Consider the following 24,171-nt stretch of genomic DNA (forward strand, 5'->3'; position numbering starts at 1 on the left):
CCTGTGTAATCATTAAAAGTATGAAAGAGGTCTGCCACTTCTCAAGAGATCATCTGGGGTTGCATGCTAAGTATTACAAAATACCTGCTTTTGTAGAATTGATTTAGTGCTCATGGTTGCTTACTTTAATGTAGCTAACGAAAGCATGAATCTACTTCAGAACTTGAGTGTTAGGTACATTCTAGATAGATTGCAGTATTTTTTTTTTCTTCTGGGTGTGGAAATTCACTGTGTATTCAGGATTAATTTGTAAACCTGTAAATTGTTACTTGTAACATGAAATTGGTATTTGGGAGTGGTTCTGCTGTGTTCGAGGAACATTTTGAATTTGCCTGCGGTGGTGTTAAAATAATAAGTTAATGAAGAGAGAGAACTATATGGCATTCTTATTATTTAAATGTCAGTATGCTGTAAGAGAGTGTGCATTTAGTGTATTTCTAAAGGTCTTGCGATGCTTCCAATGTGGTGTCCTCTTTTCAGCATGTTAATAGGTCTTGTTATATTTGTTAGTCCAATATCCCACGGGGTTTTTCTTTGCTGAAGGAAGAGTTTGTGTGACCTTACCTTTAGCCAGAGCAGAAGAAAAGACCTTCTGATGAACCATCTTATGAGGACATACTACCTTCCTTTCTTCCCTTGTTCACTGAAAGGGAACATTTATGAGAAAATGCTGTGAATGAGACTGAAAAAAATGTAAATGTCCAAGTGTAGACTTTGAAAGAATCTGGAAAAATATTTTATAGTGGCACGGAACGTGTCAACAGCACCTTTGATTTCACTGAGACAGAGGTGTAATCACAGCAGATGTTTGCCTATAATTTTCTCTAAATGGATTTTCAGCAGGTTGTGGTCTGCTGTTCTGTGTTACTCGCAGCTTGCTTCTATTTCAACAAGCATCTAATTCAACAAGCTTACCTTGTGGTTGGAGTTGTCACAACTCTTTCTCATCTTTTAGAGCTGTAGTGGTACAACTCAAGTTTTGGTATCTATTTGCTCATCTTTTGCTTTCTAACATCATTTGTTGAGCTAATTAAGTGTATTGCCGTTCCAAAATTTGGTACAAAATCCGTTTCCTCAGGCAAAAACAACTTAATCCAGCTCTCCTTGCTTTTAGAAATGGAATTTCTTTGTTGCTTTTCATACCAGTTATTTTCTCAGTCTCAGTTGTCACCTTTGATAATTTTCTTTCAGTCTATTTTGGTCTATTATTTCCTAATGCTGCTCAGGTCTGAGATTTCTTGGAGGCCATAGGCTATCGATTCCAAGTTATGGTTATTACAGTTGTTTCGGATATTAATTGTGCCAAAGTATTTGAAGTGTATTCACTGGAGCCATCTGTTAGTGAAGAAGTTTCCTTTCTTTGTCTTTTATTTTAGTGAAGCCATACTTCTGTGATGAAATGGAACCCCCCCAAAATTGCTGCTTGAAACTTAAACTAGCATTATTTGCGATTCCAGTAGAGTACAAAAACAATTGCATGGTAATTGCAAGTGAGAATGATACACTTCAACAGCATTTGATCTCAGGACATCCTAACAAAAGTCCCTAATACTTCTACCAGCCTAAGTGTACATCACACCTTTTTTGCCTACGTGAACTTTTAATTGTAACAATTGCCTGTGCAAGCACAGTAAATCACTGTCAGTCCTTTTACTGGTTAAATAGTCTTGGCTAATTTCATGTCTAAACTAAACAGTGTTTTTATATCATTAGTCTAGTCGCTTGTGTTAATTTTTCTCATATATCTTGAGTGAACTCTTCTTACTACTTTCATACGTTTACAAGGCTTTTTCAGTAGAACACTTTAAATTCATTTTGGAGAACAGTTGAACAATGTTCTTGGTTAACATATTTCCTATGGATAAACATTTACACCTTGGATAATCCTAGGAAATCTGTCCACCTGGATCGCCCTCAAAGGTTGTTTTTGCTCTTCAAGCGTCAACTATTTTATGCATAAACGAATCAAAAAGATTTTTTTTCTAAATTATTTTTAATGCTGTCATTAAGGAGACTTTCTCATAGTGGTTCGCTGGTGTCGTTTTTTCTCCACTCTCTAGTTGCAATGAAAGCTAATTGGTAAAATGTAATACATATTCTAATACTGCTTGCTTCATTTTAATTTCTTTCCATATTTTGCAGGACAGGTCTTCTGTGTAAAAGGACAGCATTTCATAATGTTATATATGTTTTTCTTGTGTATAGGAATAATATTGCTGTTCTGAAGTCGTTTTTTTTTTTTTTTTGGATTTCTTTCTCACTACAATATACTTTTTTGTTTGCTGGTTTTCAGCAGAATCAGACAAATTAATATTTATTTAGTTAGAAAATTAGAATTCATCTTTTCACCGTGTATGTTTTAAGAGTGGTGAAACTTTTCACACTTAACAGTGAGAACTCATTAGAGGCTAAGATGTGGAACCATCACTTCCTTCAGCTTGATTGCTAAGTTTTTGTCCTATGGATTTGTGATAGTGAACTCCTTTGTGCCTTAATTCTGCTTTATCGAAATTAGGCAAATTTTTTTGAAATAATTACTTCAGAGAGTATTTATTTTCCAGTAGTAGCCCATGAGGCTTTCTGAAGTCACTGAAGTCACTTGAAAATAAATGACCTACAGCGGAGTGAACTGTTGAAGTTAGTAAGTCTTAGCAACATTGCAAGATATACTCTCCAGAAGAAAGCAAAATAAATTATTGAAGTTTAACTTCACCAAAAAATGGGTTGTTTTCAAATGCTTTATGATTGATACAGTAAAATAATACATTTTCCAGGATTGCTAAATGTATGAATTTGTTATTTACACTATCTCACTTGGTGATTCTTGGTAATGATCTGGTACAAACTTCAAAAAGACTGTCAAGATACATATCATCTTTTTTTCATAACTGTAAAGTTAAGAAAGAGCTTCTAATCTTTGCTGATTGATAAGTAAACTTCTTCCCTTAGCCATTCTAGTTCTGTTGCTTTATTAGTGTTGTAACTTTTGTGAAACTTGAATAACATTGCATTATGATGCAGCCAGAAACATTCCTCTCTTCCTCAGCAAGAGTCAGCTTCACTTCAGAGCAGGGAAAACATCTGTAATTAAGTAGAACAGGGACTGCGAGCAGAGAAAGCAGCAACTGGTTAGATGGTTCTCACTGTACTCCTTCATATTTCTTAGTTTTTTTTTGCTTTTCCCTTCATTCATTCATTTCTGTGTATTCATCAACTGAATTTTATCATTACTTAATGAACTAAATAGAGTTAGTGGATTAGTTCATAAATAATCACGAAAGTTGAAACCTGAAAATCTTAACACCAGTTTTTGTTCAAAGAATTCAAAATAAGATACAAAAAAGCAGGAAACAAAACAAAATAAAAAAGCAGTTTTCAAAACACCAAAAAAACCTGTTTATAATTCCTCTCTGAACTTTGGGAGATAGTTAAGAATGATGTTGCCATGCTTTCTGGCTTTTTGTAAGTAGAAGGTTTTGTTCCTTTACTCTGTGTGATCTTCAAGTGCTATGTAAATCTAATCGTTGTAGAATCCTACATGGATGATTGATTTTCATGTGTGCAGGGATTGCAGAGTGAAGAGTTATGTGGAAAAATATAGAATAAAGTGTTTTTGGAATAGGAAAAAAAACATAATGGCCAAATCTACAGATGCAGTTTTTAAGAATTGTTTAACTGTTTAAAAAGTAAACAAAAGATGAAAATTAGCTGAAAAATATAGGAGATGCATTTAAGTTTTATACAAATCTCCCAACAGCTAACGATGACAGGTCGAAATGTAATTTGTTGTAAAAAAATGGTACAAAAAATTTCCTTCTTACTTTAATTAAAAGATACCTAATTTTGCTTATCTTGCCTTATTAGGATTCTTCCCAAGCAGCTCTCATGGATGTAATGCTTTTCTTCGCCACAAGATGACTCTGATTTCTCCCTCAATACTGAAGAAGTACGGGATTCCTTTTGACAAGGTACTTTGTTGTTATTTTTAAACTTCATTCATGTGTCGAGTTACATTGTGTTTACTGTAAAGATTGTTTATGGGAGAAGTAACACTGAAGTAAAAATATATGTTTTAGGCCCTGACTCCATAGAACAGTGAAAACAAATGCTTGTAAGAGTCGAACTCTTACGTGATTGAGATTGGAATTCTCTAGTAGAGAATTTTGACAGCTTGCAGTTGTCACAGTCTGTACCTGAAAGTGTCTGTGCTTTTAATGTATCATCGTTATTTTTTATTTCTATTCAGTTTCCATGCAAGCCTGTATATGATGGTCTAGAGACTGAAACCCTTCTTAACTAGCTGTATTACTACTAGGTACCAACCTAATATTTTAAAGTAAATGCTTAATTTTTTTAATGTTTCTGTATTGTTTTTCTGATACTATTTAATGTAGCTGTACTGGTTGTAAAATATAAAAAGTTTTCAGATTATTTACACAGTGGAATGAATCTGAAAGAACTGTTATTTAATTTAAAATATATCATACAAAAAGCTGAAACATTACAGAAACAAAGAATGATTATTTTGTAGTGCTGGGTAGTAGTGAATTGGAACTTCACATAAATAGAATGTGGAAAGAATAAATTTTGAGGGTTTTTTTTGTGGATAAATTTAAAACTTGATTGCTTTCAAACATGTCTGAAGTATTCTGTTTGTTATCGTTCTCAAGATTTTCTTCTCTGCTTTTTTCACTTAGAACATTTTCACTAGAATTTTGAACGTCCTGTAGGTGCCAGCTAGTAAAAGTGTTTCCATTGCACTGCTTTTTCCTTAGTATATGTATTCTGTATACTGAACAATTTGTAAATTCTAAATTTCTAAATGAAAAGATTTTGCAGGCCTGCTTGGAGGAGTACACTCTGATTCACGATCTCCTATCTGAACATCTGTTTATGTTCTAATATCTTAAAAGCCTTTTGATCGGCTAATTGGTTATGATTCTTACTCTCTTCTTGCTGCATAAAAGTCCCTTAACCTGTCCTCACTACACTCCTTGTTTATTGTTGAAGTTTTTGTTTCAGTGTGTATTTGTTTATTGATACCATATAGGCCTTTGTATATGAAGTCAGCTTCCCACATCCCCTGCCTAGATTGTGCAATACGTCTCGTCTCTTTTATGTTTATCTAACAGTATTAAATGTAGCCCATAGAGATGCTTAAATTGTATTTTTGTATATATTATATAGCAAGATGTAATGTTACAAGATATGAAATACAGCATGCAGTATTTCAAGTGAATGAATACGAAAGAATCTCAGAACTGGTAGGGTGATATTGCTATATATTGTACTTTGTAGCCCTAATACCATCTGAAATTAATCCTTTGTTCAAGAAGTAAATATAATTAAAGATTATGTCTCAATTATGTCTCGAGGGAGATCTTACTACAGATATTTGTCAACAATATAAAATATTCTCAAATATCTACACCATTGTCTGCAACAACATTGGTTATCAATGGCACTGTTACTGCTAAATTAACAGTAATTGGTACTAGGAGTTATATGTTTTTGGTAAAACTGAATAGATAGAAATTTAAGAAGGTTACTTGATTAAAAAGCAGTCTGAGAAATACAGCATTATTCTTATGGCAAAGAACCAAAGAGTAAGGTAGATTTTTATGTGGTATGAAGCCACTCATTTGTTACATGCCTTTTGAAAGATTACTTCTCTTTTTATGCTTAAATTAATGTATGTATAAAACTGAAGAGATGTGGGCTTTTGGAATGATATGTCCTGCCTTGGAAAACAAGCGTCAGATGCATCCTTCCAAACTAGAAGGTTTTATAGCTGGATTTATGGTGTTGGATTTACTGAACATTACTCTGAACAGTATAATTTTCAGAGGTTTGTGTTTAAGGTAGCAGCTTGCTGAATGCTGGTACGTTTGTTTTCAGTACCACACATTTGAGGTGGGTAAGGGAACTGATGTTCTTAGCTCACTATATTGATTGAATCTGTTTTTCAATTTTTTTTTAATGAAAGTGCTAGAAATAGTTAAGTATTTAAGTTTCGTTCTTTCACCTAGTGTTAGGAGGAAGCAGTCTGTACCCAAGTGTAATTGTAATTAATGGGATTCAGTGAGAAAGTGAATAGAGAAAACCAGGCTGTGATCTCATGGCTCAAAGTGATAGAACTGGAAATGTGCTGAACGCTGATAAGACAGCCTACGCCTACCAGGTGGCAGCTGAACTGGTGCTTGTTGCAATAGAACACCTGCTAAACTGTCAGCAGTGGGAGGGTGTATGGAGATAAATTTTGGAATTGCTGGCATTGAGAATAATCCTTCTTAAACATTCCCACAGTGATTGTTGAAGTACTACAGTAGCATTTATAATATATGCATCTGTATCTGTTTTTGCATGTATATGCTGCATATGAGCCCCCCAAAATATTAACCTTGCAAAATGCAAATGAAAACTGTAAAATACAATTTTGTAGTGTTTTATATTTTAGCTCAGCATACTTTTCTTGTTTTTTCCCTCTTTGCGTCCCCCCCTAAAACTATCAGCAATTTGCATCAATAGGTGATGCATTTAACCTTTGTATTTATTCTTGCATCACACATAAAAAGCACAGAATGGAATTGTAAAACTATTCGGTGAAAATTTTGAGAGAGAAGAAAGGGGGTTCTAAAAGCAGATTCTTATTAGAAAAAAGACTCAAATTATGATTTTGATTTATTGAATTGTTTAACGTCTCTCAGTTTTTGCTACTTAAAGTCATATGAGTATTTCTTACTGTATTGCTTATGCAAAGCATTGTCATACAATGAAAATAATCTGTTTCATCTCTAGGAAGTCTCCTTATTTCCTGGTAATCAGTGAATACATATTTTTGAGCAGACATCTGTCATTACTCAGATTATTTGCTGAGCTTAGATAGATTGCTTTTTAGTGGTGCAGTCTTCTGTTGCTGTTTTCATGTAAAACTCATTTGATCCTTTTACTCCTGAATCTTCTAGTTTACAGATTAACTCTTGTCAGATGGTTGAGAAGACGGTGTACCATTTCTAGTCTCTGACTAGCTTGTCCTTGATATAGTCTTTGGTGGTCTTTACTGAGGTTTTAATTTCTTGGACAAGTATTAGTGAGTGATGAATAAGTGCTGACTGTATTTTTCTTCATCTCCAGAGGAAAGCACCAGTCCATCCAAGTGTAGGAAGATTAGAGGTTGTTTTTCCCCCTTGAAAGAGAATATCCTGACCGTTTTGCTTACCTTACCCCACTTTTTTTTTTTTTTGTAACTTTCTTTCAGAAGGATTTTTTATCTTATGTCTGGTGTTGGTAACTGCTAGGAATTTGGGTTCTTTGAGACTGTACAACAGTTACTATCACAGTATTTTTAGCTTTTTTGTTGTCTTATTTTTAGTCTACCTGTAATTTGGAGTCTTTAGTCTACCTGTAAATAGCCTCAGCGCACATTTATTTTGATTGCTCTTTGCTGTACTTGGGCAGAACAGGGTAATGATTCCGAACTACCCTTGCTTATTTTCTAATGCTGTGCCAGACCTTAAGTGTAGTCAAGCTTTTCCTCTTTCAGAATCTTCTTCGATGCCACCTGTACTCTAGGAATTGGAGTTATGGTCATGAGTAGTACCATAATTATTTTCTCTCAAACTGTGCTTAAAGAGAAAGGATAAAGACAGAAGCCCATTACCTTTAATTTTAAAGTAATGCTTGCGGAATTAAAATAACAATTTAAATTTTAGATATTCTGCTTGGTATATCCAGCTCAAGAGTCCGCTTATGTGTTAATACATGTAATAATTAGGACCTGGTGCAGTGCAGTTTGTAGATTTTTTTCCTATACAAAATGATTTGAAGATACTGCCTCAGGTGAACCAAATGTAATTTGTTTCACTGTTTTCCTTCTAGTATATTCCACTGGTATAAAACATATTTTCTGTGCCAAGGCTCACTAACTTACTTTCCCCTATTTTATGCTCTATCATCACTGTAACTTAAAAAGCTCAATCAGTCCCTCAGGGTAGTATCAGAGAAGGGTGAGAATAAGATCTGTTTCCAGGAACAACAGAATACTTCTGGTTCCATTTTAGAGAAGCATTTTGAGAGTAGTGAAGAGAATAATTTCTTCAACTATTAATGCATACTAGTACTTCAGGATGATAACTATGGATATTTTTAGTCCATTGTATCTCTGCTTCCCCTCATTCAAGAAGATTGGTACATTTTTTCCTCTGTCTTTTCTAGCTCCCTGTTCTTCCACATCTTATCAGAAAACACTTCCTCAAAGATTTAGTTTTTTGAAAGTACTTTCTGAATTTGTAAAGTAATACATGAAGCTATGCTGAGAAGCTGTCTCAATTACAGTAAAAAACACTGTCTCAAGTATTGTATTTCTGCATGTATTAAATGACTATTGTGTGGGAGGGGAAATTTTTTTCTGTTTGGGTAATGGTAAAGATAAAGTATATTTTTAATTGGTTCAAAGTATATTTTTAATTGGTTCAAGAGCAGAACTGCTTTTGTAATATGCTTCACTTTTTTTTTAATGCAACAGGTTACACAAGAGGCAGGGGAATTTATGATCACTTTCCCATATGGATACCATGCAGGATTTAACCATGGTTTCAACTGTGCAGAGTCAACAAACTTTGCAACCATCAGATGGATTGATTATGGAAAAGCAGCAAAGTTGGTAAGTCACTGCAGAGAACTGTTGTTAAAGGGATTTCCATTGATTCTTTCCGGGGGGAATCTGTTAAAGTCAGTGAGAAAGGGGGAACTTTCAGGTAGTATGTAACACTGCTAGTTTTATTTTTAGTTGCTCTTTCTTTCTTTTTTTTTTTTTTTTTTACCTCTGAGGAGCATGTATTCCTCTCAGTATTGGGTTTTGTTTTCAGCTAAATTTATGTATTGTTCTTTAAAAACAATTTCTATTTATGGAAATCTTCAAATGGAAGCTAAATGTATTGAAGGTATATGACTAGTTGGGGTCCATAATGGCGGTGCTAATGCCATTGCAATTGACTTGGGAATGAGGCAAGACAACAGTAAAAGTAACAAATGTTCCTTAGCTGCCTGTAATGAAAAAAGCCAGAAGGCCAGCCACCTCAAGAGTGAGTATGTCTACATGAAATCTTCTTGTATCCCTCTAGGGGTACCTTCACCCTCTTCTTGTATTTTAACGCACACAGCATGGAAAGTAAACAGGAAGAACTAGAGATGTGTGCAGTCACAGAGCCGTGATCTCATTGTGATCATGGAAACGTGATGGGACAGCTCGCATGACTGGAATGCTGTCATGAATGTGTATGTCCTTTTTAGGAAAGACAGGCTGGCGAAGTGAGGTGATGGAGTTACTCTTCGTGTGAGAGAGCAGCTATAATGTATTGAGCTCCGCTGTAGGGGTGAATGATAATCAAGGGAAGAGCTTGTGGATGATAATTAAGGGGCAGATTAATATGGGTGACAGTGTTGTGAGTGTGTACTACAGGCTACCTGATGAGGAGGAGAAAGTTGATGTGGCCTTCTACAAACAGCTGGAAGTAGCCTTGTGATCATGGTCACTAGTTCTTACAGGATACTTTAACCATCCTGGTATCTGTTGCATTAGCAAGACAGCCAGGCATGCATGGTCCAGGAGGTTCCTGCAGTGCATTGAGGAAAATTTATGAAATGTGGAAAAAAACTCTACACTTGCTCTTTGAACCTCATAAGGTTCCTCTCTTCCCTATTCTCCAGCCTGTCTTGGTCTTGCTGAATAGCAGCAAAGCCTTTTGGTGTGTCAGCCACTCCTCCTGGCTTTGTATGACCAGCAGACTTGCTGAGGGCGGACTGTGTCCCGTCATCCAGATCACTGATGAAGATGTTGAAGAAGACTGGGCCCAATACTAACCCCTGAGGAACACTGCTAGGTACAGGCTTCTGACTAGATTCTTAGCCTCTGTTCACAACCATCTGAGCTCTACCAGTCAGCCAGTTCTTAGTTCACCTCATAGTACACTCAGCTGTCCCACACTTCCTAAATTTGTTTACAAGGATGTTGTGGGTAGACAGTATCAAATGCTTTACTGAAGTCAAGGTACACAACAACCACTGCTCTTCTCCCATCTACCCAGCCAGTGATGACATACTAGAATGCTAACAGGTTGGTCAAGCACGACTTCTCCTTGGTGAATCCATGTTGATTACCCCTGATAAGATTATTTTTTTCCAATTTCTTGGAGATGTCATCCAGAATAAGTTGTTTCATCACCTTCCCAGGGACAGATTTGAGGCTGTCTGGCCTGTAGTTTCTCAGGTCTTCCTTCTTTCCCTAAGACTGGAGTGACATTGGCATTCCTCCAGTCTTCAGGCCCCTTTCCTGTTCTCCAGGGCCTTTCAAAGATCATAGAGAATGGTTCAGCAATCACTTCTGCTGTCTTTCTCAGCACTTGTGGGTACATCCTGTCAGAACTCATGGATTTGTGCATAGATTTTGCCTATATGATCTCTGACCAGATAGATCCTCTTCAACCAAAGGGAAGTCTTCCTTTTTCCATACTCTCTTCTTATCTCCAGGGTATGAGACTTCTTAGGGGCAGTGAAAATGGAAACAAAGGCGGCGTTCAGTATTTCTTCCTTTTCAGTGTCCTTTCTTACTAGGACACCCACCTCATTATGCAGTGGACACACATTTTTCCTAGTATTGCTTCTGCTATTGCCATATTTAAAAAAAAAAAACAACCTTTCTTGATGTCCTTGACCTCCTTTGCTGGATTGAATTCCAAGTGAGCTTTAGCCTTCCTCAGTTAGTCTCTGAGTGCCTTAACAGGTTTTCCATGTTCCTCTGAGGCAGCCAGACCCTTTTTCCACATTTCATAAATTTTCTTTTTCCCTTTGTGTTTTTACGTAAGCTCCTTGCTCATCCACATAGGTCTCCTGCTACCTTTCCCTCATTTCTTACTTTTAGGGATGCACTGATATTGAGCTTGGAAGAAGTGGTGTTTGAGTGTCAACCAACTCTCATGGACTCCCTTACCTGCCAGTGTTCTAGCTTGTAGTGGTACCTGGCAATAAATTCTAAGCCTTCAGCAATTAATTCATACATTTTAGCATACTGACATTCTGTCTAGGGAAGGCTGTTTTTCCTAAATAAGCAGGGCATCTGGAGCCTAAAAGCAGAGTCTCAACATTCCACAAGTCTTGAGGAGGTACGCTGTACCCTGCTGGGATTGATAATATAGGCACCATAACAAAGTTGACTGACTGATTAGAAACGTAGTCAACAGTCATGTTTTTTTGTAAAGAAGTTCTTGACCAAATATAGGACCTGGCCTACATAACACATGACCTTTTGCCTGGATAACACTTCCCAGTGGAACCTTGCGACCATCAAAGTCCCCTTTGCAAGAAGCCCGTATTAACACAGTGTATGAGAATTATTAAATTTTAGTATATGTTGCAGTTCTAGGAATAGGCAAGCACTTTGTGGAAATTGTATGAATATTCACATTTTAAAATGTATAAAATCTGTGTGCTTTAGATCCTGGGTATGCTTGCTAGGAGGAGCAATCTGCCATGCACCCAGTGCTACAATAAAGTAATGCTGGCTTTCTAACCCGTCATTTGGGTTGGCAAGTTTCATTCATAGATTTTGGTGACAATGGGATGCCTCCAGATATGGCTTTGAAGATGTCAGATTTTGCACCTTGCTTTTGACCTTGTTGAATGTCATTAGGTTCACATGATCCCACTTTTCAAGCTTAAATGACTACAATGTCATTTAAAAAAGATTTAAATATTTGGTAGCATTGTGGATGGAGGCTAAATCACTGCATGCTTCACTTGTAAGAAGACAGAAAGGTATTTATTGATATAAAGTAGATACAGTGTGTTAATTTGAACAGTGATAACAGCAACTTAACAAGTTTTGAAATGGCTAGATATCCTTGACTATTTGCTACACAGGAGGTGGTGGTAGCGTGCATAATGAGTCTAAGATCAAATCTTAGTGAAGCTTGTATAGCTTAAAAACAATAAATAGTTTACTGAGAATCTATTGGCAGTGCATCACCATGTCCCGAGTAAATCCCTGCGCAAGACTTAGGTAACCTCAAGAGGTGTCCCTTCTCAAGGGGAGATTCTGGTGTGCCAGCTGCTTGCAAGAAGAATATACGCTCTAAATACAGTTTTAATTAATGACGACTTTCATCTTAGGACGTTGTCTTCTGTGTTCTGCGGTCATTACATGTAGGAGGAGTATAGTCTGCGTGTGCGTATATAATATAAGAGATATAAGCTCGGTGGTATCCGAAGTTGAATTTAACTATGTTTCAAGGTTTCAGAAACTATTTCAGCTTCTGCAGAGAAATCTTAGACACCATGGTCAAATGTGAAGTATAGTTTCTTTGGCAAATGATGGCAGTGTTACTTATTATTTATTACAACAATCACGACAGCTTCTTTTTTATCTTTTTTAAATGAAAAAGAAAATGCGAGGAAGCACCAACAGAGTTTATATATTTTTACTGGAATTATGTAAGTAAGAAGCAATGGAAAAATAGTGATATTCTTTGTAATACACGTCTGTATTTACTTATGCTGTACAAATAGGATAAACAAGTTGATCAAAGAAAAAGCATTTTATGTAGCTATCTATTCTTGAAGTGTAATTTCATGACACTGAAAGTATAACTAACTTACAGAGGTATTGGAAATCGGATATTATGTTTCTTTATTATGACCTTTCTCTAGAAATACTTGAGTATAGCTATGATTGCTTTTATAACAACTTCAGGAAATTTCTTGAGTATTGAATACTGGTCTGTGCGCCCAAAGGGTACTGTTATTTTCGTAAGTGCTCTGATAATGTGATAAAAAAAATAACAGTGCAGTTTTACACTCTATTTTGTCATTCTTCAGAGTGCTGATGTTGTGTTTAACTTATCTATTCTTTATATATGTCATATGCACAAGAATTGTACTTGAAAAATATGGTTTGGGTCTCTTAGTTCCTTGGTTTTGTACTGCAGAAATTGCCTGTGTCAGCAAAATAGTGCAATATCTAGGTCAGTTAGTTGCTCTAGTCTCCTTAGAGAATATTGCATGTTGATGACTGATTATTTGTCTTCCTACAGGAACACATTCATTTTTACAGAATAGCTTCTAATTGCTTACAGCTGAATTTCTGTCTTAGAAAAAGAAAAACTCCCGAAATACAGTCAATATTCATTCTACATTAATTTGGAAAAAAAAAATCAGGCAAAGATTTCCATTAAAGTTGCAGTAAATATTTAGGCTGTGTGACGATATTGCTTTCCTGCACAAAATGGAATGATAAATATTCTGTGAAATCGATTGCAAATGTTAATTAAATCAGAGATCATTTAGGCTGTAAGTACTGTAAACATCAGTTAAGCACAAACTACCGATACAGATTCCCCAAATGATTTTCTGTCATTAAAAATGCTGAACTTGTGATCTTGGTTTCGGTATGCATAGCCTGTCTACCTGTGGTGGCTGTACCCTGCAAGCAGGAATGTACGTCCACCTTGTTTTACAGGGTTGGCGTAAGACTTTCACTTGAGCAACATATGAAAAGTATTACCATCTTGCATCTAGTATGCTGTTTTCTATGACTTTGCTGCTGCTTTGGGCTGTGTTTTGGGAGTCAAGTGGGAATATCTGCACAGTTGGGGTGTGAGACAGAGGATGGTGAGTAGGAAGGGCAGAGGTCATAGAATATGTGATTTATACAGAATTAAGCAGAATTTTTTTTTAAAAAAAAGATTATAAAGAACAAAAAAGTGGAATTGTAGAAATGACTTTAGATAGTCTCACCTGTCTCAAATGGGAAAACGGATCCTAGCCCAGGAGCTGGCAGGGCTCATTGAGAGGGCTTTAAGATAGGGATGAATGGGAAGGGGTTAAAATGGGGCTCACTAAAGATGAACCTGAGGGAATGGTGCAGGGGTCAGGGGTGAGGCAAATGGCTCAGCTGAAGTGCATCTGCACCAGTGCATGCAGCATGGGCAGCAGACAGGAGTTTGCAGCAGGCAAACTTTGACTTAGATGCCATTACTGAAATGTAATGGAATTGCTCCTGTGACTGGAGTGCTGCAATGGATGGCTGTAAGCTCTTCAGAAGGGGTGGGCAAGGAAGGAGAGGTGGTGGTGTGGCTGTGCTAGAGACTGTTTTGGTGTTGAGCTCAAGGCTGGTAAGGATCAGGTTGAATCTCCATGGGTAAGGACAAGGAGGAGGGTCAACAAGGCTTACTTGCTGGTTGGGGTCAGTTATAGACCACTAACCAGGATGAAGAGACAGATGAGGCATTCTGCAGACATCTGGCAGAAGTTGCATGATCACCAGCCCTTGTTCTCATGGGGGAATTCAACTTTCCTGATATGTAATAGAAATATAATACAGCGCAGAGGAGGCTGTCTTGGAGGTTTCTGGAGTGTGTGGAAGATAGCTTCCTGACGCAGCTGATGAGAGCTCCTGTCGGGGAGAAAAAGAGTCCATCTCCTGTGGAAGAAGAGCCAGGCAACTTGGGGAGAGTACAGAGAAGTTGTTAGGATATGCAGGGAGAAAACGAGAAAGGCAAAAGCCCAGCTTAGTACAGCCTTGCCACTGTACTAAAGGAGAACAAAAACTTTTAAAAAAATATATTAACAGTAAGAGAAAAGAGATAAGGAAAATCTCCATCCTTTGCTGGATGTAGCGTGGAATGTGACCACTGAGGGTAAGGAAAAGGCTGAGGTTCTCAAGGCCTTCTTTGCATCTGTCTTTAAAAGTCAGACCAGTTATCCTCGTGGTACTCTACCCCTGCCCTGGAAGTCTGGGATGGGGAGCAGAATAAACCCCCCATGTTTCAGGTGGAAGTGGTTAGAGACCTACTACTCCACCAGAACTGCCACAAGTGCATGGGGCCAGATGGGATCCACCCGAGAGTGCTGAGGGAGCTGGCAGAGGTGACTGCTAAGCTGCTTTCCACCATCCATCAGCATTCCCGGTCAACCAGAGAAGTCCCTGAGGATTGGAGGCTTGCCAGCGTGATGCCTATCTATCTAGAAGAGGGGCTGTAAGGAGAATCCAGAATTACAGGTCTGTCAGCCTGACTTCAGTGCCAGGGAAGGTTGTGGAACAGATGATCCTGAATGAGATCACAGGACATGTGGGAGACAACCAGAGGATCAGGCCCAGCTAGCATTGGTTCATGAGAGGCAAGTCCTGCTTGACCAACCTGATCTCCTTCTGTGATCAAGTGACCCACCTGGTGGATGAGGGAAAGGCTGTTGATGTGGTCTCCTTAGACTTCAGCAAGGCCTTCAACACTGTCTTCCACAGTATTCTCCTGGGGAAGCTGGCAGCCTGTGGCTTGGACAGGTACACTCTTTGCTAGGTGAAGAACTGACTGGAGGGCTGGGCCCGGAGGGTGGTGATGGAGTTAAATCCTATTGTTCATCGTTCACAACTGGTATTCCCCAGGGGTCAGTACTGGGCTCCGTCCTGTTCAGTATCTTTACTGATGACCTGGATGAGGGTGTTGAGTGCACTCTCAGTAAGTTTGCAAATGACACCAAGCTGGGAGGGAGTGTCAATCTGCCTGGGGGTAGGAAGGCCTACAGAGGGATCTAGACAGGCTGGAATGCTGTGCTGAGGCCAGTGGGGTGAAGTTCAACAAGAGCAAGTGCCAGGTCTTGCACTATGGCCACAACAACCCCACACAGTGCTATAGCCTTGGGGCAGGATAGCTGGAAGACTGTGTGGAGGAAATGGACCTGGGAATGTTGATGCTCGGCTAGAAGATGAGTGAGCAGTGTGCCCAGGTTGCCAAGAGGGCCTTTGGCATCCTGGCTTGTATCAGAAGTAATGTAGCCAGCAGGAGCAGAGAGGCTCTGTACTCAACTCTGGTGAGGCTGCACTATGAGTTCTGTACTCACATTTGGGCCCCTCATTACAAGAAAGACATTGAGGGCCTGAATTGTGTCCAGAGAAGGGCAGCAAAGCTGGTGAGGGGTCTTAAAATTACAGTTTGTTAAAGGTTTTTTAATTTTGAAAATTTTAAATGGCACAAAATAGGGGCAGGTGGAAGGTATGTTTGGTCTTCTGTGAATTTTGTCTTTTTCCTAATGGAGTGACATTTATATGAGTAGACTGGAAACGTGTAGTTTCATGAAGTTGTTATACCAATACATTTTGTTACTGCTAGTAAAGCATCTGGGCCAGTAGTAATTAGCTTGTGTGTTTTGTAGGTATGTACTTTGATTTGAGCAGTGTAGGTAACTCGATGTTGAAGATGGGGTAGTGTTCAGCTATCCCAGTCACAGGATATAAATACTTACACATAATTATTTTGTATCTAGTAAAATAAAAATTCTTTTGAAGTGATTGAATAAAGAGATACTTCTGTAGTCTGAGAGAACTCATGCTTTCCTTTTGCAAAACATTAATCTTCATTAGAAGTAGGAGTGAAACGCTCGTCCCTTGCTCCTCAAACATTTGCAGTCGAACTGTATTTGTTATTTTTTTTCTGTTGTGATTTTTATTTTTAATAAATGCCGATGTTGCATAGGCTTTAAATGTGAGACCTCTAATTTAGAGGTGCCAAAATTGGGATTTTCAGTAATGATTTTGCCCTACCTGAATTCTAACTCCTGTGGGTAGAATCAATGATCTGTCTACACTTCAATTTGATACTGGAAGGAGATTTAGATCTTCAGTAATACCCATTTTTTTTCCCTTGACATTTCTTTTTTACCTTGCTGCTGTTTATGAATGTTGATTGAAAGGTGTCAGTGTAGACAAGTATTTAGTATTTACAGTGAATCCTTTCACAAAACACTTTGACCTTGTGTACAGTGTCTGAACTGCATGATTTCACCTAATCTTGATGGGTGAAGGAAGTTCGCAAAACACAGGGCTGAGTTGAGGTGGAGATTCTGTGTACGAAATGTCCAGGTGATATGATTAGGGATCTCTAATTCTTTTTTACTTGCTGGTGATTATTTTAGATTACTTCCTTCCTTCTTCCTTTTGTCACTGTTTAAATCCAAGTGTTTCTCTATCCCTTGCTTTTCCACATCCTCTTGTCTCAGTGTCGCACCAGTCTCTTTTTTCCCTTACATCAGTACCTATCCATACTGTTAAAAGCTTTCTCAAAACAGAAAACACTGGCATTTCCAAACGCTACTCTCACCGCTTGCTGTGTGTGTGATCTGGCACCACTTGAGAACTCTCCTTCATTGTAAATGTATGTAAATTTTACTGCCTTCTATCAGGGATAGAAGTCACACTAGGTGATTTTACTCATCGTTATAATGATTCCTTTGTATTGTAGCTCATTTCAGAACGTGATATGTTTTCAAATGTTGAAGAGTCTGTGTTGGAAAGCTTTTTCTTTAGCTGATGTGCAGAACCTGAAGAGAGAAATTTACCAACCTTTTCTGTTGAAACTATGGCTACTAAGAATTATTGCTCTTTTTTAAAAATTAAGTTGGTAATTACTTGTGCATATTCTTTGGTAGCTGCTTAGCAACACCTTTTCTATGGATAGGTTAGATCAAAGTGCTGGCCTGCAGGTTGTATTTTTCCCTTTGGTGGGATGAAGTGCAGTTGTTTTGATGTTAGGTTTGATGGATTTGTTTGCCACTGCATTCATTAACTTCACATCAAAAAACTGACAGGCTGTTAAATGAAACTTTGGCTTAGATTTTCAGCTTGACTGTTTGGAGACATTTGTGAAGATATTTTGGTTTTGTGCTGTAACAGCCTCAAGCAGTTATGACTGTTTTAAAGGGAAAAAAGTTGTTTACTATCCTGATTTGTTTGTGGAAAAGAGCCATGGTCTTGAGTATAGCCGTGTCCAGTTAATTCTATCCAATCAGTATATTTATTATGAAACGTGCAGTGAGAGACAGTATGTATCACTTCAGTAATCATAAGAGAGAAGAAATTATGCTTAATGAGTACACAATAGCTGTTTTCCACCTCTCAGAATTTATTGGGACAATACTTTGTTAAAGGAGGCTGTTTTGTTGCTTTTGTTCAGTAAAATGTTACAGTTGTCTGTTTAAAAAACAACAACAAAATGATGCTAAACTGCCCCCTCCCCCCCCCCTTTTTTTTTTGAAATGAATTATCTAAAGGTCTGGACTGAAAAAGAATTTTGGTACCCATGTTTTAATGCTGAATGTCAGCAATAGATACATGTGAGCACATGAATGATTATTGCATCAGTTCATTTTGCTAGTTTGAATTATGTTCTGCCTCAGAGTAACATTTTTTTAAAACACACATGTTGATACATCAGTTTGCAATGATAGCAGCATCATTCAAGTTGTATAAGTTGGATGTTTGTACTTAGTAGAAATCAGAATTACCCTCTTTACATTGTTGACTTGACTGCTAATGAAATACTGCAAGGATTTGGGAACCAGACATGCTTTCCATGTCTGGTCATGATGTTAGCGTGCCACTCACTGTGCATTCTGCACTTGGGTGTTCATAGTCATAGGGTCATCAGTGTACTTTCAGCTATGTGGTTGTCATGGAATGTTTTATTTTTTTTTGAAAAAGATTATTTTAATCTGTTTTTTTATCTTTTGTTTTTGCTCATCTTACTGCTGCCATCGTCTCCTTTGTCTCTTTGGTTCTTTTATCACAAACTTGCATTTCCTGAGAACAGCACCAGTGAAGCATCTCTCTGACATTTGGTTCCTGTGGCCTCAGATCTACCACTATGATGGTGAGATGGTCAGTTTCAAAGTGAGCGATAACTTGCTTACTTCTAGTTTTGTAATATTTAGAAATGTTGAATTTGGAATTGTAATCGCTTTAGAAATAGAATATTACTTCAGGCAGTTTTAAAAGCCTTTTATGGCATGATTCTCTTATCAATTTATAATTTTAAATTTTCAGATACTAAATTAAAGAAATGACTTTTTTGCTGTTTTTAAACCTATTCTAATTCCCCCTACAGTATCCATCTGTCTATATCCAAGCGATACAGAGTGCACGCTGAAATACAGTGATGTATCTTCATTTGAACAATCTGAATTACTTAGAATTGTGATGTTTGAAGTTGCAGGTGCCACCAACTCAGATTTTCTGTTTGAAACAATAATGATTTTTTACCTGCGTATATAATAGAGAATTATGTTCTATTGTTTTCTGTCTTCCTATTTTGTTGGAGCAAATAATAGCAAATTCATATTCTGAATCTTGATATGATTGTGTGTTATTTTCACACTGTGCTCTTCTCTAAGTAGCATCTCAGTACTGAAGTTCATTGTACATTTCTCCTGATTTTTTTCCACCTGTACCTGGTCTAGCTCTTTTGTGTGATGCTACCATTTGTGTGACTAAGGTGATGCATATATGTTTCTAGTACACAACTCTTATGCAAACTGTGCTATTTTACTAAATAAGTATCAAACTAATGCTACCATGAAATATTAAGGAAAACAGCAATACTTATAAAATGTAGTTTTGAATACAAAATAAGGAGAGGAGAATTCCTTAAGGTATGACTGTAAATGTTGGAATACCTGTTGGCAACTGAGTGGGCAGAAATGATGAAATCTAGTTTTTCTTTGATTTGTTTACATTATTTTGTAGAAGTTCATTTTATCAAAGTAATAAATGTACAACATTGGCATACTTTGTGGATTCTCTTTTCCTACTGGTTGTTTAGAGGTTTTTGTTTTATAGCAGTTCTCACCAAGAAACAAAGGGATCATTTTTTTTCCTGGAAAAAGTCATTAATTTGCAATAAACATATATTTCAGAATATAATTTACATGAATCTCTGGGTAAATCAATACAGTTTGTCTTCCCCAATTTTCATCAGAAAGCAGATTATAATTGTCCTTCATTTACTGAGAAAAACTATTGTCAGTGGGTACTTTCTGTCCATAGATTAATGTCCGCCTGTGAAGACATACCACTTTCATTCCAGTTTTTTTTCCAGAAAAAAGAATTTCAACTAAGAAATAGCTTTTATGAACTTGAGGCTTACAAAATAGACTCTGGATTTGGATCAGTTGCTGAAACACAAGTGTCTAAGACCATGTGAAGTGGGTAGGATATTTTGTTTTCCTCTGTCAAGCTCTAAGAGTACTGGAATTCCATGAGACCTGTGTGGCTTTTGGAGGTCACGCAGGTGTTGCAGCTACCACAAAGTGGTTCATGTGGCAGTAGATGCCCAGGCAATTGAAGTGTCGATATATTCTCCTGTTTACACCCTGTCAGTCTGCACTCTTATTTGTACTCTTTTCCTAAGCAGAGGTTGTGGTAAAAAATAACTGCATTCTCCTACCATATATAATATATCCTACCAGTGTCCTTCCAGAAACTGTCTGGCAGCTCAGATCTGTATGGATTTTTTTTTTCCATGTGTCTGTATATAGAGAAAGAGCTTTGTATGAAGATTACTTTCACTCAGCTAAGCTATTTATTTTCTACTGAAACAGCAGATGAGAGGTGAATCCTCCTGCAGTTGGTATTAGTTTCACTACAAGAGTGGCATTTAACAATAGCAGTTCAGAGCATGGTGATGCAGTATGAATTATGTGTGATGCTAATGATGATGAGAGGTTTTGAGATTTTTAGAGTGTATCGCAGATTGAATTAGATATTGTATGAACAGAGTCACACCAAACATACCATGGAGATGTGCATGTGCTTGCAGTTTTCTCTCCCTGAGAGCATTTGGAAAATCATGATAAATGAAGAAGAAAGGTTGAGTAGTGGTATGCAGATTTGAAACATCTGTGTTTTCTTCATTTCCACCATTTGAAAGAAATATTTTTGTAAGCACATAATTCAAAATCCTTCCCTTAGTCTGAAGTTGTATTGAATGATGAATGAATGATATACTCATATCCTCAGATAACTGTATGAGGGCAGATAATGTATATGTTACTTTTAGTGTGGATGATCTTATGTATCCTTTCAGATACGTGAGGCAGGAGCTGAACATCTCATCTGGAGGTTTAGTAACTCCAGTGTACTTCCTGCTTGAATGTTCCTTTTTAAACTAGCTGCGTATAAGCAAATCTTAAGATGTACACGTCTACAAGAGGATCTTAAGTGACCTTAACTTGTTCTGGTTTGATTTTAGATTAAATTAACTGCAAAATGTAACTACTTGCTTTACAGAAAGGAAGCCATTAGAATGTATCTTGAAATCGTTTTTTTATTTATTTTACATCCAAAAATGTTGAATGAAGACCTCAGTGCTCATGTGGTCACATTCAGTTTCTAATGTTTGTTATCTGCCTTGAAGCATTAACAGCTTTTGACTTGATGGGTGGAAGGGTAGAATCAATCACCTTGAATGTGTCATCGTTGTCACAGAATATATAGTCACCTGTCAACTTCATTACAATACTAACACCAAAGAAAAAGATGTATTATTTCATTCTGTTCTTAGTTTATAACCAGTACAGTAACCAGACAACTTCAGTTAAGAGTCTAAAGTTTGTTCACCATACGTAATGTGGTTTCATAAATTAATTACTGACCTCATCAGATCAATTACTATTGCATTTAGATCTAAACAACAAAATTATTTGATCTTACCTTTGCAGTGCGACATCTCATGTATTTTGGATTCTGAGGGAGAATACTTTGCCTGAAGTTCCCATTGAAAATATATGTCCATATATATAAATAGATGGATTGTTCCAGAGACGTTAAGGATTATGTGCTTGTAAGGAGCAATCAAGGCACTGCTCTGGTTAGAAATATTCAGTAAATGCTGGAATTAAAAATAAAATAATAATAAAGTACTTGGTGGTAATGGGCCCGTGTCCGGATTTCCCAGACTGTTCTACCTGAATTTGTTCTGTTACTTCTTCTGGATATCTTAGTACAGAGTAATAAATGCTGCATTTTTTGTAGTCTTTTTCCAAAATATTGTGAGAAACCAGTGTATGATAATGATAGATAAATCTGAATGTGTTGGTGCATTATGATGAGCACTGTTGGGAGAAATCCAAATAGGTGCTACTTACTTTTTCTATTACATGTTTTTGAAATAGACTGTGAGGTAAATCCTTGCTAAGTATGTTTGAAGTTGGAAATAATTTTGGTGCTTTATTGTAAAGCAAGTAGTGTGTTGGCTTTTGTGTGTGGTTGATGTATGTATGAGTGAAAGATTTGAATAAAGCAATTTTTTAAGTTTTAATGCTGACATTTTAATTAGAATGTAATGAAAACATGTAATAGTGATGCTTCTGAAGTTCTACAGATACTGCTGGATAGCTATCAGAGCAGGTATTGGGATTTTGGGGAGTCTACACTTTTCACACTTTGGCAAAAATTTTAAGAAATAATTATGTTTAGGTGTGTATTTGATCATTAAAAGTGGAAATGTTAATGTTAGGAAATAAAAACCATTTTCATTATGATGGGATTATTTTTTTGAATAAGTGAGGTATGTGATAAGATGCAGCTTCATGTGTCGAAGTGGTGTGCTGAAGAAATTCTGTTTATTTAGAAGTTGGAAGAGCTCTGCCTTTGCAATCTTAATTAAGCAAGCAAGACTTAGTTCTATTTATGCTTCATCTTCAGTACACTCTTGCGTATGGTTGCAAAAAGATAATATGAAAAGGATAAACAAATAATGTGTTAGTGCTTGCTTGCTGTAAAAGAAAGAGTATTTTTAGTCAGCCAAAGTGTCCAAAAGAATAAAGGTTAGCTCTTGTAGTTATTGTATTTGTTCAAGTTTCATGCTGGGTATTGAAAAGAGAGTCGTGTTTGCTTCACTGATGTAAAGTATACCCACTAGCGGAAAATATTCAAGAAAGACCGTGAAAAAAACAAAGATATGCGGCTTCAAGTTTGAACATCATACATCTACTTATAGTATTTGTGATTACAAAGCAAGGTAGTTGGAGGTGGAGGAATTATTGAAACACTTGCGATGTGGTGGTTTAACGTGTAGGTAGCTAGTGAGCTCCACCATGCTGATCTCTTACTCCCCCTCAACAGAACGGGAGGAAAATAAAGTGAAGAAGAGCTCATAGGTTAAGATAAGGAGGGAGAAATCACTCACTAATAACTGTCGCAGGCAAAACAGACTTGAAAGAATAACACCAGCTCAGGGTGCTCCTGTGGGGCTATCCATGGGCTGTGCCTCCTTCAGGCCTTCTCCACTGCTGCACCGTGGGCTTCTCCATGGCTGCACGTAGAGATCTGCTCCGTGTGGTGCCCATGGACTGCGGGGGAACAGCCTGCTCCTTTGTGAGCCACTCTCAGAGGCACACCCAGTGTCACTCATGGCTCAAATCTGGCAGTGGTCGGTCCCTGTTGGAGCAGCTGAAGCTGGCTCTGATCTGGCATGGAGCAGTGCTGGGCTCACAGAGGCCCTCCTGCAGCCTCACAGCTACCAAGACCTAGCCAGGTAAACTCAATACAAATTAAAAACTCAGTTATAGAAGTAGTAGCAGCATTACGACATATGTCAGACTTCGTTATATAAATAACTGAATAATATAAATAATAAAAATAATCAGTGACTTTTTGTCATGAGCTTGTGACAATAAAAACCAGTTTTTTTTTTTTTAAATTTGCTATATCAGTATAAGAATAAGCGATGATGAGCAGTAAAATGGTGTGTGTTGAAATGCGATACTGTATGTGAAATATAGTTTCAAAGAGACACTAGGAGAAGGATTAAGAAGTTCATGTGACGGAGTTTGCCACGTGTAAGAAAACTTTTTTTTTTTACTTGATGTGGTACAGGAGTTTGCAGGCTGAGATATCTTTGATGGAGCATTGGTTAACTGAGAGTTGGCATGTTCAAGTAATGCCTTGAAAAAACTTCTAAGATTTTTATTTTTACTCTGTTTCGTTGTTGGCCTAATTTCAGCTTTTGAGATAGGATATAAATGCATAAAATAGAGAAAACAATATTAAGCTACTTGACAGGAGTTAACCTATAAAATTGTAGCTCTCATCAACTCATGTTCAGACATTCCTGTGCCCAAAACAGAGGCCAAGTGTTTGTGTAATATATCTTAAGACATGTGGCATAGATAGGGAAGAAACAGTGAAATAAAAATGATGTTAGGAGATCCTGAAAGTGAGGTCCTGTGGATGGTATAATTAGAGAACTTTGATGGACCAAGAGAGAGCTATAAACAGAATTTCTGTCCTTGACATTCAGTTCACTTTTACTATTTGATTATTGTTGGCTATAGGGAATAAATATTTTG

At 37.2% G+C, this 24,171-nt stretch overlaps 1 protein-coding gene across 7 annotated transcripts in view; it reads left to right on the plus strand.

Moving 5' to 3' along the window:
- The window catches only part of KDM4C (lysine demethylase 4C), a 304,885-nt gene that overhangs the window by 71,214 nt on the left and 209,500 nt on the right, over positions 1–24,171 (plus strand). For all 7 annotated transcript variants that reach the window (XM_021380229.1, XM_021380224.1, XM_021380223.1 and 4 more), the window contains 2 exons: positions 3,865–3,968; positions 8,525–8,662. In XM_021380229.1, coding sequence (XP_021235904.1) covers positions 3,865–3,968; positions 8,525–8,662 — 242 coding nt within the window. The remainder of the gene's footprint in view (positions 1–3,864; positions 3,969–8,524; positions 8,663–24,171) is intronic.

Source organism: Numida meleagris, chromosome Z (assembly GCF_002078875.1).
Source record: "Numida meleagris isolate 19003 breed g44 Domestic line chromosome Z, NumMel1.0, whole genome shotgun sequence".
NCBI lineage: Eukaryota > Metazoa > Chordata > Aves > Galliformes > Numididae > Numida > Numida meleagris.